Source organism: Pecten maximus, chromosome 1, assembly GCF_902652985.1.
Source record: "Pecten maximus chromosome 1, xPecMax1.1, whole genome shotgun sequence".
NCBI lineage: Eukaryota > Metazoa > Mollusca > Bivalvia > Pectinida > Pectinidae > Pecten > Pecten maximus.
Genome location: NC_047015.1, coordinates 44,920,967 through 44,935,520, shown reverse-complemented (window position 1 = coordinate 44,935,520; position 14,554 = coordinate 44,920,967). Strand labels below are relative to the sequence as shown.

Genomic DNA, 14,554 nt, shown 5'->3' with positions numbered 1-14,554 from the left:
AGGGGATTCTGGTCATCTTCTACCTCAATAGGTGGGGTTTGTTGAACATCGCTACTGATGACAGAATTGAAGGCAATGTCTCTCTTCGCTTCCTCTGAAGCATTTGTGTTCGGAGGTGGCTGTGAAGACATTGAATGATGGAATAACCCTGCACATTGCAGGGGTTTCTGGTCATCTTCTGTCTCAATAGGTGGGGTTTGTTGAACCTCACTACTGATGACAACATTGGAGGCAAGGTCTCTCTTCGCTTCCTCTGAAGCATTTGTGTTCGGAGGTGGCTGTGAAGACATTGGATGATGGAATAACCCTGCACATTGCAGGGGTTTCTGGTCATCTTCTGTCTCAATAGGTGGGGTTTGTTGAACCTCACTACTATGCTCCACAGAATCTGAATGGGGAGCTACTGTATCAGCCAGTCCCTTAGAGGGTGCTATCATGGAGGTTCCATTTGTTGACTCCAAAGGACCCTCTGTCTCCACTAATGGAGCCAGCTTCTTCATCTCCTTAAGTGAGTCATCTACCCTCTCAATCTCCTCACATTCTTCATTTTCACTGCCCATCCTGTTAAAGTAAATGTATTTGATATACCACTCCATTAGCAGTGCTAGTCTATAGAGGAGTTATATTATAGATCTCAATCTTGTCTCCCAGTTGTTCTCCAAATACACAAGTCTGAGGTTTAGAGGAACATACGGGATCTTAATTTACCTATAGGCTTTTCTATACCTTAAACCTACAAACTCCTTCTAAAGGACAAATTCTGGAGGCTCTAGCCTTCTAGGTATGGTATGTGTTTTGTATCCCGATCACCATATATATATATACATATATATATATATTGGAATGGAGGTGGAAAGTTGATGGATACTGTTGCAAGACACTCATTAAATGAGGGCATGGCACCAACATGTTGAGCAGCTTCCTGGCTAGCTTGTATTTGTATCTTACCTCTGACAAGTTCAGCAGCCAGAAGATTTACTCCAGTAAATACTTTAAGAGGCACAGTCATATCTGTACTTCTTCTCCTGCATGTGTTTTAAATGGTTGTGCAGACAATATGCAACATTTCTGCCCTCCTATGGTTGGTTATGGTCTTCACCTGAGTTATCATGTAATGTACAATGTGTATGATAGGGATAATAGACTTTGAAACATGTGTTTGGGGCACTGAAAACATGTTGTGAACACAAGCTATCCTTCACTTCTTCTCTGTGTCACTCCCCCATCCCCCCTCGCTCACTGTGTCACTCCCCCACCCCCCCTCGCCCACTGTGTCACTCCCCCATCCCACTCGCTCACTGTGTCACTCCCCCATCTCCCCTCGCCCTCTGTGTCACTCCCCAATCCTCCCCCCTCCCCCCGGCCACTGTGTCACTCCCCCATTGCACACTGTGTCACTCCCCCACCCCCCCGCCCACTGTGTCACTCCCCATCCCCCCCTCGCCCACTGTGTCACTCTCCCATCCCCCCTCGCCCACCGTGTCACTCCCCCATTCCCCCCTCACCCACCGTGTCACTCCCCCATTCCCCCCTTGCCCACTGTGTCACTCCCCCATCCCCCCTCGCCCACTGTGTCACTCCCCCATCCCCCCTCGCCCACTGTGTCACTCCCCCATCCCCCCTCGCCCATCGTGTCACTCCCCCATTTCCCCCTCGCCCACTGTGTCACTCCACCATCCCCCTCGCCCACTGTGTCACTCCCCCCTCGCCCACTGTGTCACTCCCCCATCCCCCCTCCCCCGCCCACTGTGTCACTCCCCCATCCCCCCTCGCCCACTGTGTCACTCCCCCATTCCCCCCTCGCCCACTGTGTCACTCCCCCATCCCCCCTCGCCCACTGTGTCACTCCCCCATCCCCCCTCGCCCACTGTGTCACTCCCCCATCCCCCCTCGCCCACTGTGTCACTCCCCCATTCCCCCCTCGCCCACTGTGTCACTCCCCCATCCCCCTCGCCCACTGTGTCACTCCCCCATCCCCCCTCGCCCACTGTGTCACTCCCCCATCCCCCCTCGCCCACTGTGTCACTCCCCCATCCCCCCTCGCTCACTGTGTCACTCCCCCATCCCCACTCGCTCACTGTGTCACTCCCCCATCCCCCCTCGCCCACTGTGTCACTCCCCCATCCCCCCTCACCCACTGTGTCACTCCCCCATCCCCCTCGCCCACTGTGTCACTCCCCCATTCCCCCCTCGCCCACCGTGTCACTCCACCATCCCCCTCGCCCACTGTGTCACTCCCCCATCCCCCCTCACCCACTGTGTCACCCCCCTCGCCTTCTCCCCCTCACTCACTGGATTGGGTTTGAAGTTTGTAGTTTGAATTTCCCTTTATCCCCCTGTTATGGGTGTGGCAGCTCATGTACCAGAAAAATGTGTTTAAACCTAAGGATGTTTTTTTTAAAACAATACTTGAATGAGTATGCTTAATTTCTTTACTAGAACCAATCCCATGTACTTAATGGAGGCAGACAGTCCATTTATTCACTGTTGAACTACTTTGGCCAAACAATGCTTAGATGAAATGTAATAAAACTCCTGTTTCAAGGTAGAAGTGTTTTAAGGAGAATGTTGACAACTGGTGGGCAGTGGATTTATGCCATGTCACAGTTTAAACTTACTTGTCTTCTGGGTTGCTGAGTGAAAAAATCATCCTAAGTTTGTAAGTGGCAGCAGAGAAGTCCTGAAATATGCTAATGATGATGGTCAGTAGTGAATGACATCTTACCTGACTCTTGACTGCATCACATCCAAAGCTGACTTGAGCAAGTTTAACATGGCTGCATCATTTGTTGCTTTTTTTTGCCTGTGAAATGTTACATCTCATGAATTTAATTACATAATTTTTATAATGCATTTACATTTCACGACATTAATTACATATATTGGATTACATTTCTCATGCAGCTAATTACAAATATTGGATTACATCTCATGACATTAATTACATATATTTTATAATATCTCCCATACAGTTATTTAATACATTGTATTAAATCTCATGCAGTTAATTACATATATTGGATGTTACACAAGCTTTCGTTTCAGTTGAGATTTACTGGGGTATGAAAACAGTTTATATTTTTGCATGCTCAAAAAAAACAAAAAAAATCGAAACTTTTCAAAAATTCTTCATTTCATCATAAAACTGATAACCATGTCCATTGTCTGTAATGAAACTAAATTTATGTTATATATTCATTCAATACTAAAAAACACAAAATACTGCAATTCTAGCAGGGCAATGGAAATTACAAATTCCACTTGCTCCTATAATAGTTAGCTGACAAAAAGTGGATCAAGTTATGAAAAGTGACTATGCCCAACTTATTTAAAACTAAAAAGTAAGGTATGTCCATGGAAGATGTTGATCAAAATCCACCGGGAAATCAAATAAATGATAATGTCAACAAAGAAGGAGACTGAGATTTCAACAATAGCCCTGGCCTTGAACCAAACAAACTGAAAATCAAACTAGTTTAAGGTATTCTCATCAATCCAATGCACTAAACAAGTTGTTCCGAGAAATCAAAGACCTCATTCATAAGATCAATGAAATATCCTTCCCCTACTAGGTCTGTCAAAATGGGATATTTAAAAGCCAGGGTGAACTGATGTGCAATCAAAATAAGTGTTAACATGATACATGGAAAATAAAATGATTAAATGTTACCAGTAGACTTACTGAAGTCCATGTCGGGCTACTACATTTTTTATCTGCTTTGCAAGTTTCTGAAATAGAAAAAGATAAATTATTATAAAGCAGAAAACACTACACCTTAACAGTACACATATTGTGAGTATAATGTACAACCAGTTAAAACTAAATTTGAATTATTAAGAAACATGATAGATACAATCCTCCATCTCCCGAGTGAGTCTATTTATTCGCATACTGCTCTAAATATTCAGTGTTAAACACTTAATACTTACCTTACGTGCTATTGGGGGCTGTTTTTTCTTTCCACTCTGTTTGGTACCTTTTTTTCCTTGTTTTTTACCTGAAAAGTCAGAGTAAGTGTAACAGGACAAATTAAGGATTTTAACTTATGTTTAGAGTTTTGTTTGTAACTGTCGACACTTGTACAACTACATGTATGTGGAATAAAGTAAAGCTATAGGAGAAATAACAAATATTTCAGGACCGACAAAGAGTCCCAAATAGATCTGTCATCTTGTGGAAAACTAATACTCATTAACAACTTATTAATTGATGGTTTGATTGCCAGAAAAAGGTTAAAAAAGAAACATAGTATTGCTGGGTATGTACCACATTCGTTGATAGCTATTTCATGAATGTAAATTTGTATTACAAAGAGAAATAAAGAATTTTTAAAATGCATTAACATGTCATAAGGTCAACCACATTTAATCTCATAAACACACACCATACAAGGTATGGTATTGTATTAACAGAGGATGACATGAATTGCTATCTCAACAAAATTGTCATTAAGTTGAAACAAAAGAAGATTAATTTAGGATCAAATGTCTGGTGTTAATTAGTGAGATATACCTAACTTGCTATGACCAGCTGATTTATTTGATGGCCTGTCTTTTCCCTTGACACTGCCCTTGTAGTTTTCCCTACTCCTGCTAGCAGAGCCATCAGAGCTGCCTTCATGTCTATGATGGTGTCGGTCATCCATCCGTTGATCACGCTGACGATCAGGGGAGAAGTTCCTTCTGTCTTGAGATCTACCTCTGTGTGGCATATTTTCTGGATGTCCACCTCTTCGTGGCATATTTTCTGGAGGTCCACCTCTTCGTGGCATGTTTTCTGGAGGTCCACCTCTTCGTGGCATGTTTTCTGCAGGCCCACCCCAACGTGGCATGTTTTCTGGAGACCTACCTCTCTGCGGCATGTTTTCTGGAGGCCCGCCTCTTTGTGGCATGTGTTCTGGCGGTAAATTCATGAGAGGCGGTCCAATCTGATCTCCTTCTAGTGGCATGCCTGGCTCCATGTTATGAACCATTAACTGTATGGGCTGTAGGGTGTTAGGGTCCAACATGACTGGAACACCCCCACCAGCGGAAACTGGTATGTCAGACATACCTGGCTGTAGCATGTCCATAGGGGGCATGCCTGGAGGCGGCATCATACCTGGTTCCATGAATACTGGCCCAGGTCCCTTGGGCGGCTCCGTCAGCATTATAGGCATGTCATCTGGCCCAGGCATTTCTACATAGGGTGGTAAGAGAAAATGAGTTTATATCTGTAGGCATAAATCAATCAATTTTTTATACTTAAAGGATGAGGACATTTGTATTTGCAGATAAATCTAATATGACGTGTGCAAGACTAGTTTCATTGTTTCAACATTTTCTACTAGTAGCATCTAAAATGTATATACCAGTCCATTTCATTTAATATTGCCTGGTTATATCTTATTTCATTGTGTGAAGTTTCAGTGTAATGTGACTTTTAGCTGGATCTTGGCACCCAGAATCCTATCTCTACCACGGTATTCTCTTAGTAATGTCTGTTGAAAACCAAGTTACAACAATGAATCAGATTGAAACAGGATTATACTATTATCATATATTATATATATACTGCAGTAGATTATTGGACAGGGTTCCAGTTATCAGCTTAATGATCCAATTTATACAACATATCAACATAATTTATTGCTAAAAAAGCTGTTTTACCTCGATTCATTTCATTCATGTCCTCATGTCTGTGGAAGCCACCTCGTCCCCTGCCACCACGTCCTCTATCAAACCCTCTTCCCCGACCTCTACCCCTGTCAATCCATCTTCCTCCTCTGCCACGCCCCCTGCCTCTGGACCTAAAATGATGACTTTCATCTGGTGGTTCATTGTTTGGTCTATGCTCGGTCATCATTTCTTCTGGAATGATCTGTGGCTGGTCAAGATGGACCAGAACTTGCTGCATACCATCTGGTCCGACTGGGCCCAGAAGCTGAGGTTCCATTCCCGGCTGTATCATTATAGGTACACCTGGAGGCAACAATTCAATGGGGCCATCAGGTCCCATCAACATTGGTCCATCCTCTGTGTGTATGATATTGGACATCCCCGCCTCTATCAATATTGGCTCACCATCTATTTGTACAAAGAAAACAGTTTTACTAGTTATACTAATTGGAAACATCCAACCATAATACAGAAGGCAATGATCTTTGCTCAGCTTTACACATGCCTTATCTTGGATATTGAACAACATGCTTGCAGATGTTAAAAAGCACCAAATTATCTTACAAAAGCTTAAGTGTAGATGGACAACAACGAGAGATGTATATCCAAATTTGAATATATTTCGACCTGCATATAAAGAGTATGAAATCATGTCCCGAAATTGTAGTGCCATATTTGTCTTTGTAATTTAGAAAGCAATGAACACAGTATCAAATCTTCCGAGATAAATCACAGTACATGTAGTTCCACTTACCATATTGCTTGGATTTCTAAATATAACTGGTTTCTTTTGATTTATTGTTATGATTATCAGGATCTTATTTACTTATACTCTAACAAATAAACCAGGGCTTTGTAGTTTTTTAATATACAAATGTACCAAGCTTCTGCTTTGAAGAATATGAAAATTGGTCAAACTAATTCCTTTTTTGCAAGTAGTTAAAATCATGTAACTAATCAATTAGCAATAAGTATTTAAATTATAATTTACTAATTAATTATACGGAACACTATTCAAATCACATGCATACCTGCAGGATGAGATAAAAATTGGCGTTCCTCTCTTGGGCTTGCACTTCGCATACGTTCTCTTGGACTAATGCTTCGATGACCTCTAGGACTTGTGCTTCGGCGGTTTCTAGGGCTTGTGCTACGATGATTTCTGTTAGACCTGTGTCTGTCTTGTCTGTCATTGTCATGTCTGAACCGGCCCCGATCTTGTCCTCTACCTCTTTTATCAAATCCACCTCTTCTTTCAAAACCACCTCTTCTATCAAACCTGCCTCTTCTGTCAAATCCTCCTCGTCTTTCAAAGCCACCTCTTCTTTCAAAGCCACCTCTTCTATCAAATTCATCTCTTACTGGTCTTTCATTATCTAAAATGTCATCTTGATTATTCTCGTGGCCAGGGCTTATATCTTGCCTATCATAATCTGTGTCTCTGTCTGGAAATTCATCAATTTGTCTATTGGCAAATTCGTCTGGAACAAAGTCACCTTCTACTGGACTGTGAACAAACTGGACATCATCAGGCCTGTCAATAAATTGATCTTCATGCATATTATCGTCTCGATCACCAAAAAAGCGATCTCTAGGATGTATTCTGTCATCTCTCTCATTCCAATTTCTTCTGTCATCTCTCATATGATCTCTAGGTATACGTTCCCTAGAACCACTGCGGTGTGGCGATAGACTTCGTCGTCTGCGACCTCTTTCTTCACTTGGAAATCTCATGTCCTCTTGCCATTCATCCATACCTTCCCTAATAGACGAACCATCTCTAAAATGGTCCTCGTTAGAGTATTGTGACATGTGGTCTCCATGACCTTCCAATTCTTCATTAAACTGATCGCCTTGTCCCAGCCATTCTCTTTGTGAATTTGGTGACAATCCAAAATCTCTTTCATCATTGATCTCTGGGCTTCTAGATCTATTCCACCTAGTTCTCCTTCGTCTACGAAAACGATTTTCTTCAAAATCTTCAGGAGATCTGATGTCTTCTTCCATCACCATATTTCTTTCTTCAAGCTCACCATCAAAAAATATCCCAGGAGAACCTTCTCTTTCAAATCTTGGAGATCTTTCCATAACATTGTCATCGAAATGCTCATGTTCATCCCAGTTTTCTAAAACAGACAAGCAGTTGAGATGCATTGAGGTAATATTTAGTGTCTATGTACTCAGTATTAGTTTATTACATTCATAAGGGTTCTTTTCTGTAAAAATGTATTAATGATAAGTATGTAACACAACACCTGGCTGCTGTTCATAATTCACTATCATAAAACTTCAGTGTCAACAAGAGACTTATATATGTTATGTAGTGGGGTACAATTTCTGCACGATATATATTCACAGTAATTTTCTTACTCAAATTATACAGGGGCCTGTACCTTTTTCCATTGGGAAAATTTGGCCATATCATATTTGTTTTAACTTAGTGCAAAATGTACTTTCTTCCAAGCTCAAAAATAATCATCAAATCAATGGTTTAATATAATTTTGAATATGCATTATAACTATGATCAATCAATTATAGCATTGGCTTCAATGGATTGTGAAAACATTATGTGAAATGTATTATGATCAACATTTCTTCATATTCATTAACATACAAGGCAACTTACAATTTCTGATTGGGAAAATATGAACTAAAAATTAGGAAAATAAAGCAAAATTTCTTTAAGGGAAGGGGCCTGTATTCGGCCCTAAATTCATGCCAAAAAAATCACTGATTCAGTATAAGATTTATGCCCTAACAAAGTAAAGTGATTGTGTTCTAATATCCCACGTAACTTGAAGGGAAATTTACCATTTCTCATTGGGCTTCTGAAGTCTCTTTGATTTGGTTCCAAATTCCTGTCTTGGTTTCTGTGATGAAAATTGCCTCTGTTCCAACGACCCCTTCTAAATCCACGGCCATGACCTCTTCTCCAATTCTGGTTTCCACCTCTGTTGTGTTGGTAATTCCGCGACATATTCTTATCTTTACACAAAACTGATCATGTAGTAATCACATTCTTGTTTCTGCAATGAAAAGCAAATTGCATGTCAAGAAAATGAATACTGTCAGTTATTATTTTCAACAAAGTCGTGTATCATTCAATAATTCAGTGATAATTAATAAAAGAAAGTTAAACAAGTATTTATAACACACATACAACTTTCAAGTAGCTTGTTAAAAATATGAGCCCAATACCAGGGGTCAATAAGGCATATATACAAATATTACTTTTTTACTGAATCAATGGAAAAAGCTCCTGTGCTTCCATTAGCACTCCTGAGCTGTCCTATAGGTCCTGTAACTTTTAACACATCATCCGAACCGAGATGTGTTAAGAGAGGAGATCAGAATGTCTTGCAACTTAGGTACATCATCTTAACTCAGATGATGTGTTTAGAGAGGATGTCTTGTAACTCTTTAACAACTCATCCAAACTCAGGGGAAGTGTTTGGCGAGGAAGGATGTCCTGCATTGCAATTGTAGAGGGGGATGTTATCGTATTAACAGGTTAAGCTGACAGAGTTAAGCTTAACGCTAACTATGTGTCATGTCTATATGTTGTGTCTGCACTATGTGTACCCATGTCACACTGACCTTTGTTGTCCACTGTTCACGTGTTCGGTCTGATCGATGTTTTTGTCATGCATTGTTTGTAGTCGCTTGCTTTTTCGTCAGTGTCTGTCGTGCCCGTGAATTCCCTGTTGTGATTGGTCCTTATAAGTTTTGTATTGTTAAATGTGGGATATATTCATGGTGGTATATCATATACTGGGCAGTCTGATGGATTAGTTTCCTGTGTGCTGTTAGGTCTTCCTCGCCAGTACTAATGTAGTGTTAGGTTATGTAGGGTCTTGGGTGGGTTCTACTAGTCGGGATGTTGGGTTAATTAGATCGTAGGTATGGGGGTTGGTTTTAGGTTAGGATGTTTGTCATATAGCTAGCTACCTAGTAACCCATGTACTGACTTCTAAATAAAATTGACTTGACCGCAGGTGCTTGTGGACAGGAGAGTCATTTTTCATTATACATGGTGAATAAGACGAGAATAAATCATTTTATAACAATCAGACGTTGCACGATTTTAATTTTAAAAGTTTACATTAGCTTATTAAAAACAATCCATGATTTTAAGGCAAAAACGTGGATTGTTTTTATTAGGCCAATAAAATTTTCTAATTCAGTACATGATTCCTAAAAAATAATTCATTCTCATCTTTCCATATTTAATGAAAAACTATACTGCTGTCCACAAGTACCTGTGAATTGACGAGAGACTCGGCCTGGCCCTGGGACCAGCAGAGGATGCATGCTCCCTTTGTTGGTGTATAGGAAGTTACTCTTACATAACACGGTAGTTACAAACTTACTAATATATAATTAGAATATTTGAAAACAAAATGCCCTATTATTTTAAAAAGAAATGTTGACGAAGGGACTGTAATAAACTCAAATTTAGAGGATGTCAACAAGTCTGCTACTTACTCCGCCATGATTTTTTTATCGGATGTAGTGTAAATTTGATGCGGATTGCCGGACCAGCAATCCGGAATTTATCTAATGACAGGAACCTTAGAATTTGTTACAGTCTATATTTGGACCTTCCTAGTGTGTACGGCCTTATAGATTAAAAATCAATAAAAATACCCTAATTTTTAGCGATTTCTAATCTGGATCCTCGCCATTTCATAGAAGACATAACCTCAACTAGTTGAAGTCGTCGCTATGAAATACAGTACTGTATTATTTACTCTGCGGTATGAAAATCCATGTATTTGATTCCCGATTAATAGGCCTACTGCAATACAGTATATGATCGGTGTCTTCGATGAAGTTGAAGACATATAAGCTCACCTGTTGTTTTTAGTTTTTAAGATGCCGCGAATTCCCATAACTTGTGCATTTTTTAACCATTGTACAGTGATAAGGTGTGAAAAAAACGGGATTTTATTTCTTTTTGCATGTTTTGTTGGTTTTTTCCCTGTTTTTTTTTCCTCATTTTTTTTTTAAGATTGAATTGATATTGATTCCCCCCATGTACACACACTTATAAGAAACAATTTCTTTGCCCGTGTCACAATGATGTGAATGTGAATCCGGGTAAAAATAAAACTAAAGGCAGCCGACTCTAAATAATGAACTCGCTAAAAGTTACACGGCGGTCTGTATGGACAAAAGAAAATTACAGACTTGTTCGGCACTTCACCTAGACAGGACTAGTGCCCGGAGAAATGAACCTAAATCCTCTGGGTCAGAATCGTTAACTCCAAAGCCAAAGCCTTCTTCCGAACTGGACCAAGTAGGCTAGTCTCTGACGAACTTTTAACTGTACTAAGTAACGTAATGATACCTACAAAACCCTAGTGCGACATAGGACAAATATTATCTGTTTACGTTTCCTAAAGGTAGAAAATGAAATACTGCATTACATCTTGTTGTTTAAGCTATCTAGCCAAAGTTTGAAACTTAAAATATAGATTCAATAGTTACACAATGTATATAGATCATAATAGCGTGGGTTTTGTACTAGGGAAGCATATGATCACCAAACGAATTCATGATATAATTCACATACAGATATGGACATACGTGTACGGAGATATGATTTTCAGAAGGCATATTATAAATTTACATCCATTATATTATCGCGCGGTGATTACTATTTCGGGACATACGACGAATAGGACAAATAGAGGATCATGTTCTTTTGAACATCATGAATGAACATTTCACACTCTGTGTTTCTCCATAGATTTCCATGTTGAAAATCAATTGGTAATGTTTTAAGCATTTTATCTTTTGTTTGAAACAAATCTAGATTAGTACTTAGAAAACGAATGTTGTTACAGTACACTAAATAAATTACTGGTTGGTGACCCCGTCCACCGACTTTACTGCTATATTGAGTCATTATATTGAATAGTCTCTTAATTAATTAAGCAATCAGAATTTTAAAGTACAAATATGATACATAAGTATCCATGCACCCTCTGTTACACAGGCGGGACACCGTGCGTATTTTAAACACACCGTGCGTATTTTAACTTTATTGATACAAATGTATCTATAGTATTAGCGGAATTTATCAATGAATGGTGGCCATTTTATTTGAAATATTTCATTTTGCATTTTGTTAAAAAATCGAAAATCCAGTTATAAACTTGATATATTTCCAACATACACAAAAAAAAGGAGGTAATTTTGCTTTCAGAACACAGGGAATCGCACCAGAGAGGATCCATATTCAATTTTTTTCTGGGGAAGCATGCCTCAGCACCCCCGAGGAGACTTTGGGTCGCTAAGAGACCCTTGGAAATATTGCATCCATATTGTTTCTAACCTGGCTACGCCCCGGGTTTATAAACATATAAATGTTAATACGCCCGTTTCTGTTGTTGATTACACTTTAAATGGATTATATTATATCTTGCAAATATTCTACTAAAATATTGCTAAATGTCTTTTGACTTAACGCCCTATAACATTTTCAGCTTGGGCCAATGTAGAGTCTTATTTTTTAACCAGCATATGATAATTTTGGTTACCTTACATCATTTCCAAAATACCGGTATAGCGTCTTAATATAGCATCTGGAAATAGTTCGAAACTTAATTAAAGGCGGTCGCCACCTATAATACCGGGGAACAGTAACTGCAAAATTTTGAACACATAAATTGTTTTTGTCTCGCATTCCTTTGTTCAACTTCATCGGAAAATTGTCATTTACTTCAGCTGTGCCGACCATACACCTTTAAATGTACCGAGTAAAGACTACATGACTCGATATCTTATACACATGTTACCTACCATATGATTGATGCATTAGTCAATGAATACATCAGGCTCCGGGATCATCAAAATATCTTGAGTCTAAGTTGGGGACTTAAGTTTAAGATTTTAGACTTGAATTAGGGATCATGAAATAAAACTTAAGTTTTATGTCTTATGACAAATATGATAATAAAATGACGTCATACACAAGCAGATTATGTTACGACGTCACAATGGACCTTTAATTTCACAAGGTATATATTAATGACGTGTTATATTTAAATAACAATAACTTTATCTACCATCTTGGTCGGATATACCATGTAGAATATGGGGCCGCGGTGGCCGAGTGGTTATGGTGTCCCGACACTTTAACACTAGCCCTCCACCTCTGGGTTGCGAGTTCGAAACCTACGTGGGGCAGTTGCCAGGTACATGTACTGACTGTAGGCCGGTGGTTTTCTCCGTGTACTCCGGCTTTCCTCCATCTCCAAAACCTGGCACGTCCTTAAATGACCCTGGCTGTTAAAAGGACGTTAAACAAAAACAAACCAAACCAAACCATGTAGAACTTGAAAGGAAGGAGACTATTGACTCTTCAACATAGAGCCTCTTACCTCGATCTTTACTTAAAACGTAACCAGCAGGGACATCTTACAACTAAGCTGTATACGTGTGATGATTTCCATTACTCAATGGTTAAATTTCCATTTCTATATAGTAACATCCCTGCTTCCCCTACCTACGGTGTTTGTGTCCCACTTGATTCGATATCCAAGGGCTTGTTCCCATTAACACGGTTTCCGTGACAGATGTCGACGGAAAAGTTATCAATCGAAAAAGAGATGTAGGTTGATGAAGACCATATGAAATTGTTCATGTTCGATGCTTTTTGATATGATATGGTGCCGCGGTGGCCGAGTGGTTAAGGTGTACCGACACTTTATCACTAGCCCTCCACCACTGGGTTGCGAGTTCAAAACCTACGTGGGGCAGTTGCCAGGTACTGACCGAAGGCCGGTGGTTTTTCTCCGGGTACTCCGGCTTTCCTCCACCTTCCAAAACCTGGCACATCTTTAATTACCCTGGCTGTTAATAGGACGTTAAACCAAACCAAACCAAACCAAATGCTTGTTGATATGTCCAGTAAGAAATTGTGACAACCCAGATTTGACCTATTTTTTTTTATGCCAGGTGTCGTCCATGAAGCAGAAGACGCTTACTCTTCCAGAGCACCTGGTCTTATTCTCCTCAATCTGTACTTTTGTTTATATTTTGTCCTCGTTTATTACACCACGTGACTGTTTTCGTCACATTGGGTATTCGAGAACCAATGATGTGTTATCAACATGGATTCAAATCATGACAGACATCTGAGAATGTCTGAAGTCTGCTGGCTGACATACTTATTAACCTCTATATATTACGACCTTGTTCCATATAGGTTTTTTATATGGTGAGACACAATTTCTTTGTATTTTATGTATCACTTTAATGACAATAAAATATGCTTATTGAATAAACTAAACCTAGTTTCAGTTTTGAAAATTGTCCATCCCAACATTTCCTTCATGGATTGTTCTACCATTCTTGGTTAAAGTTTGTTTAAAAACATCATGAACCGAAATTACTCAAAAAAAAACTAAATGAACAAAATACTGTTTTCTGGTAAATATAATCAATCGCCTAATGTCTGTCCCCAAGTGTTACTAACTGTACTACATTTTCACTCGTAAAGAGAGATAATCATATGTCTATAAGGATATCTGAAACTGGTAAACAATGGAGCTAAAAACAGAAACGGTCAAAGTATTGGGGCTGGTTGATTGCCGTCGGTGATATTTAAATTCAGAACGATGCGGAAACACTACATAGTTGTGGAGCTCCATTGCCCTGAGGCTGTGATTGTCGGGCTTGGTATAGCTAGTTCTCTTGAGAGATACAACATCACAACTGTTCAGTGATATATTCCTCAGCCTCAGTGTCGTTGATCAGGTGTGAAAACACAAATACTGGATAGGTCTTTTTTTATCAGGTTTCACCCCTGCAACGATCCAGTTGATGATGTTCCATGTCCCCCTTTTTTATGTGACCAGTGGTCACCATTCAAGACTGTTTTTGAAA

General features: G+C 39.7%; 1 protein-coding gene across 4 annotated transcripts in view; it reads right to left on the bottom strand.

Annotated features, from left to right (window-relative positions):
• The window catches only part of LOC117334823 (serine/arginine repetitive matrix protein 1-like), a 36,330-nt gene extending 27,642 nt beyond the window's left edge, over positions 1–8,688 (bottom strand). For all 4 annotated transcript variants that reach the window (XM_033894644.1, XM_033894651.1, XM_033894659.1 and 1 more), the window contains exons 1-7: positions 8,471–8,688; positions 6,690–7,784; positions 5,650–6,066; positions 4,514–5,179; positions 3,931–3,998; positions 3,683–3,729; positions 2,726–2,803 (exon numbers count right to left, since the gene is read on the bottom strand). In XM_033894644.1, the coding sequence (XP_033750535.1) occupies positions 2,726–2,803; positions 3,683–3,729; positions 3,931–3,998; positions 4,514–5,179; positions 5,650–6,066; positions 6,690–7,784; positions 8,471–8,636 (2,537 nt within the window). In that variant the 5' untranslated portion in view covers positions 8,637–8,688. The remainder of the gene's footprint in view (positions 1–2,725; positions 2,804–3,682; positions 3,730–3,930; positions 3,999–4,513; positions 5,180–5,649; positions 6,067–6,689; positions 7,785–8,470) is intronic.
• Positions 8,689–14,554: the final 5,866 nt, after the last annotated feature.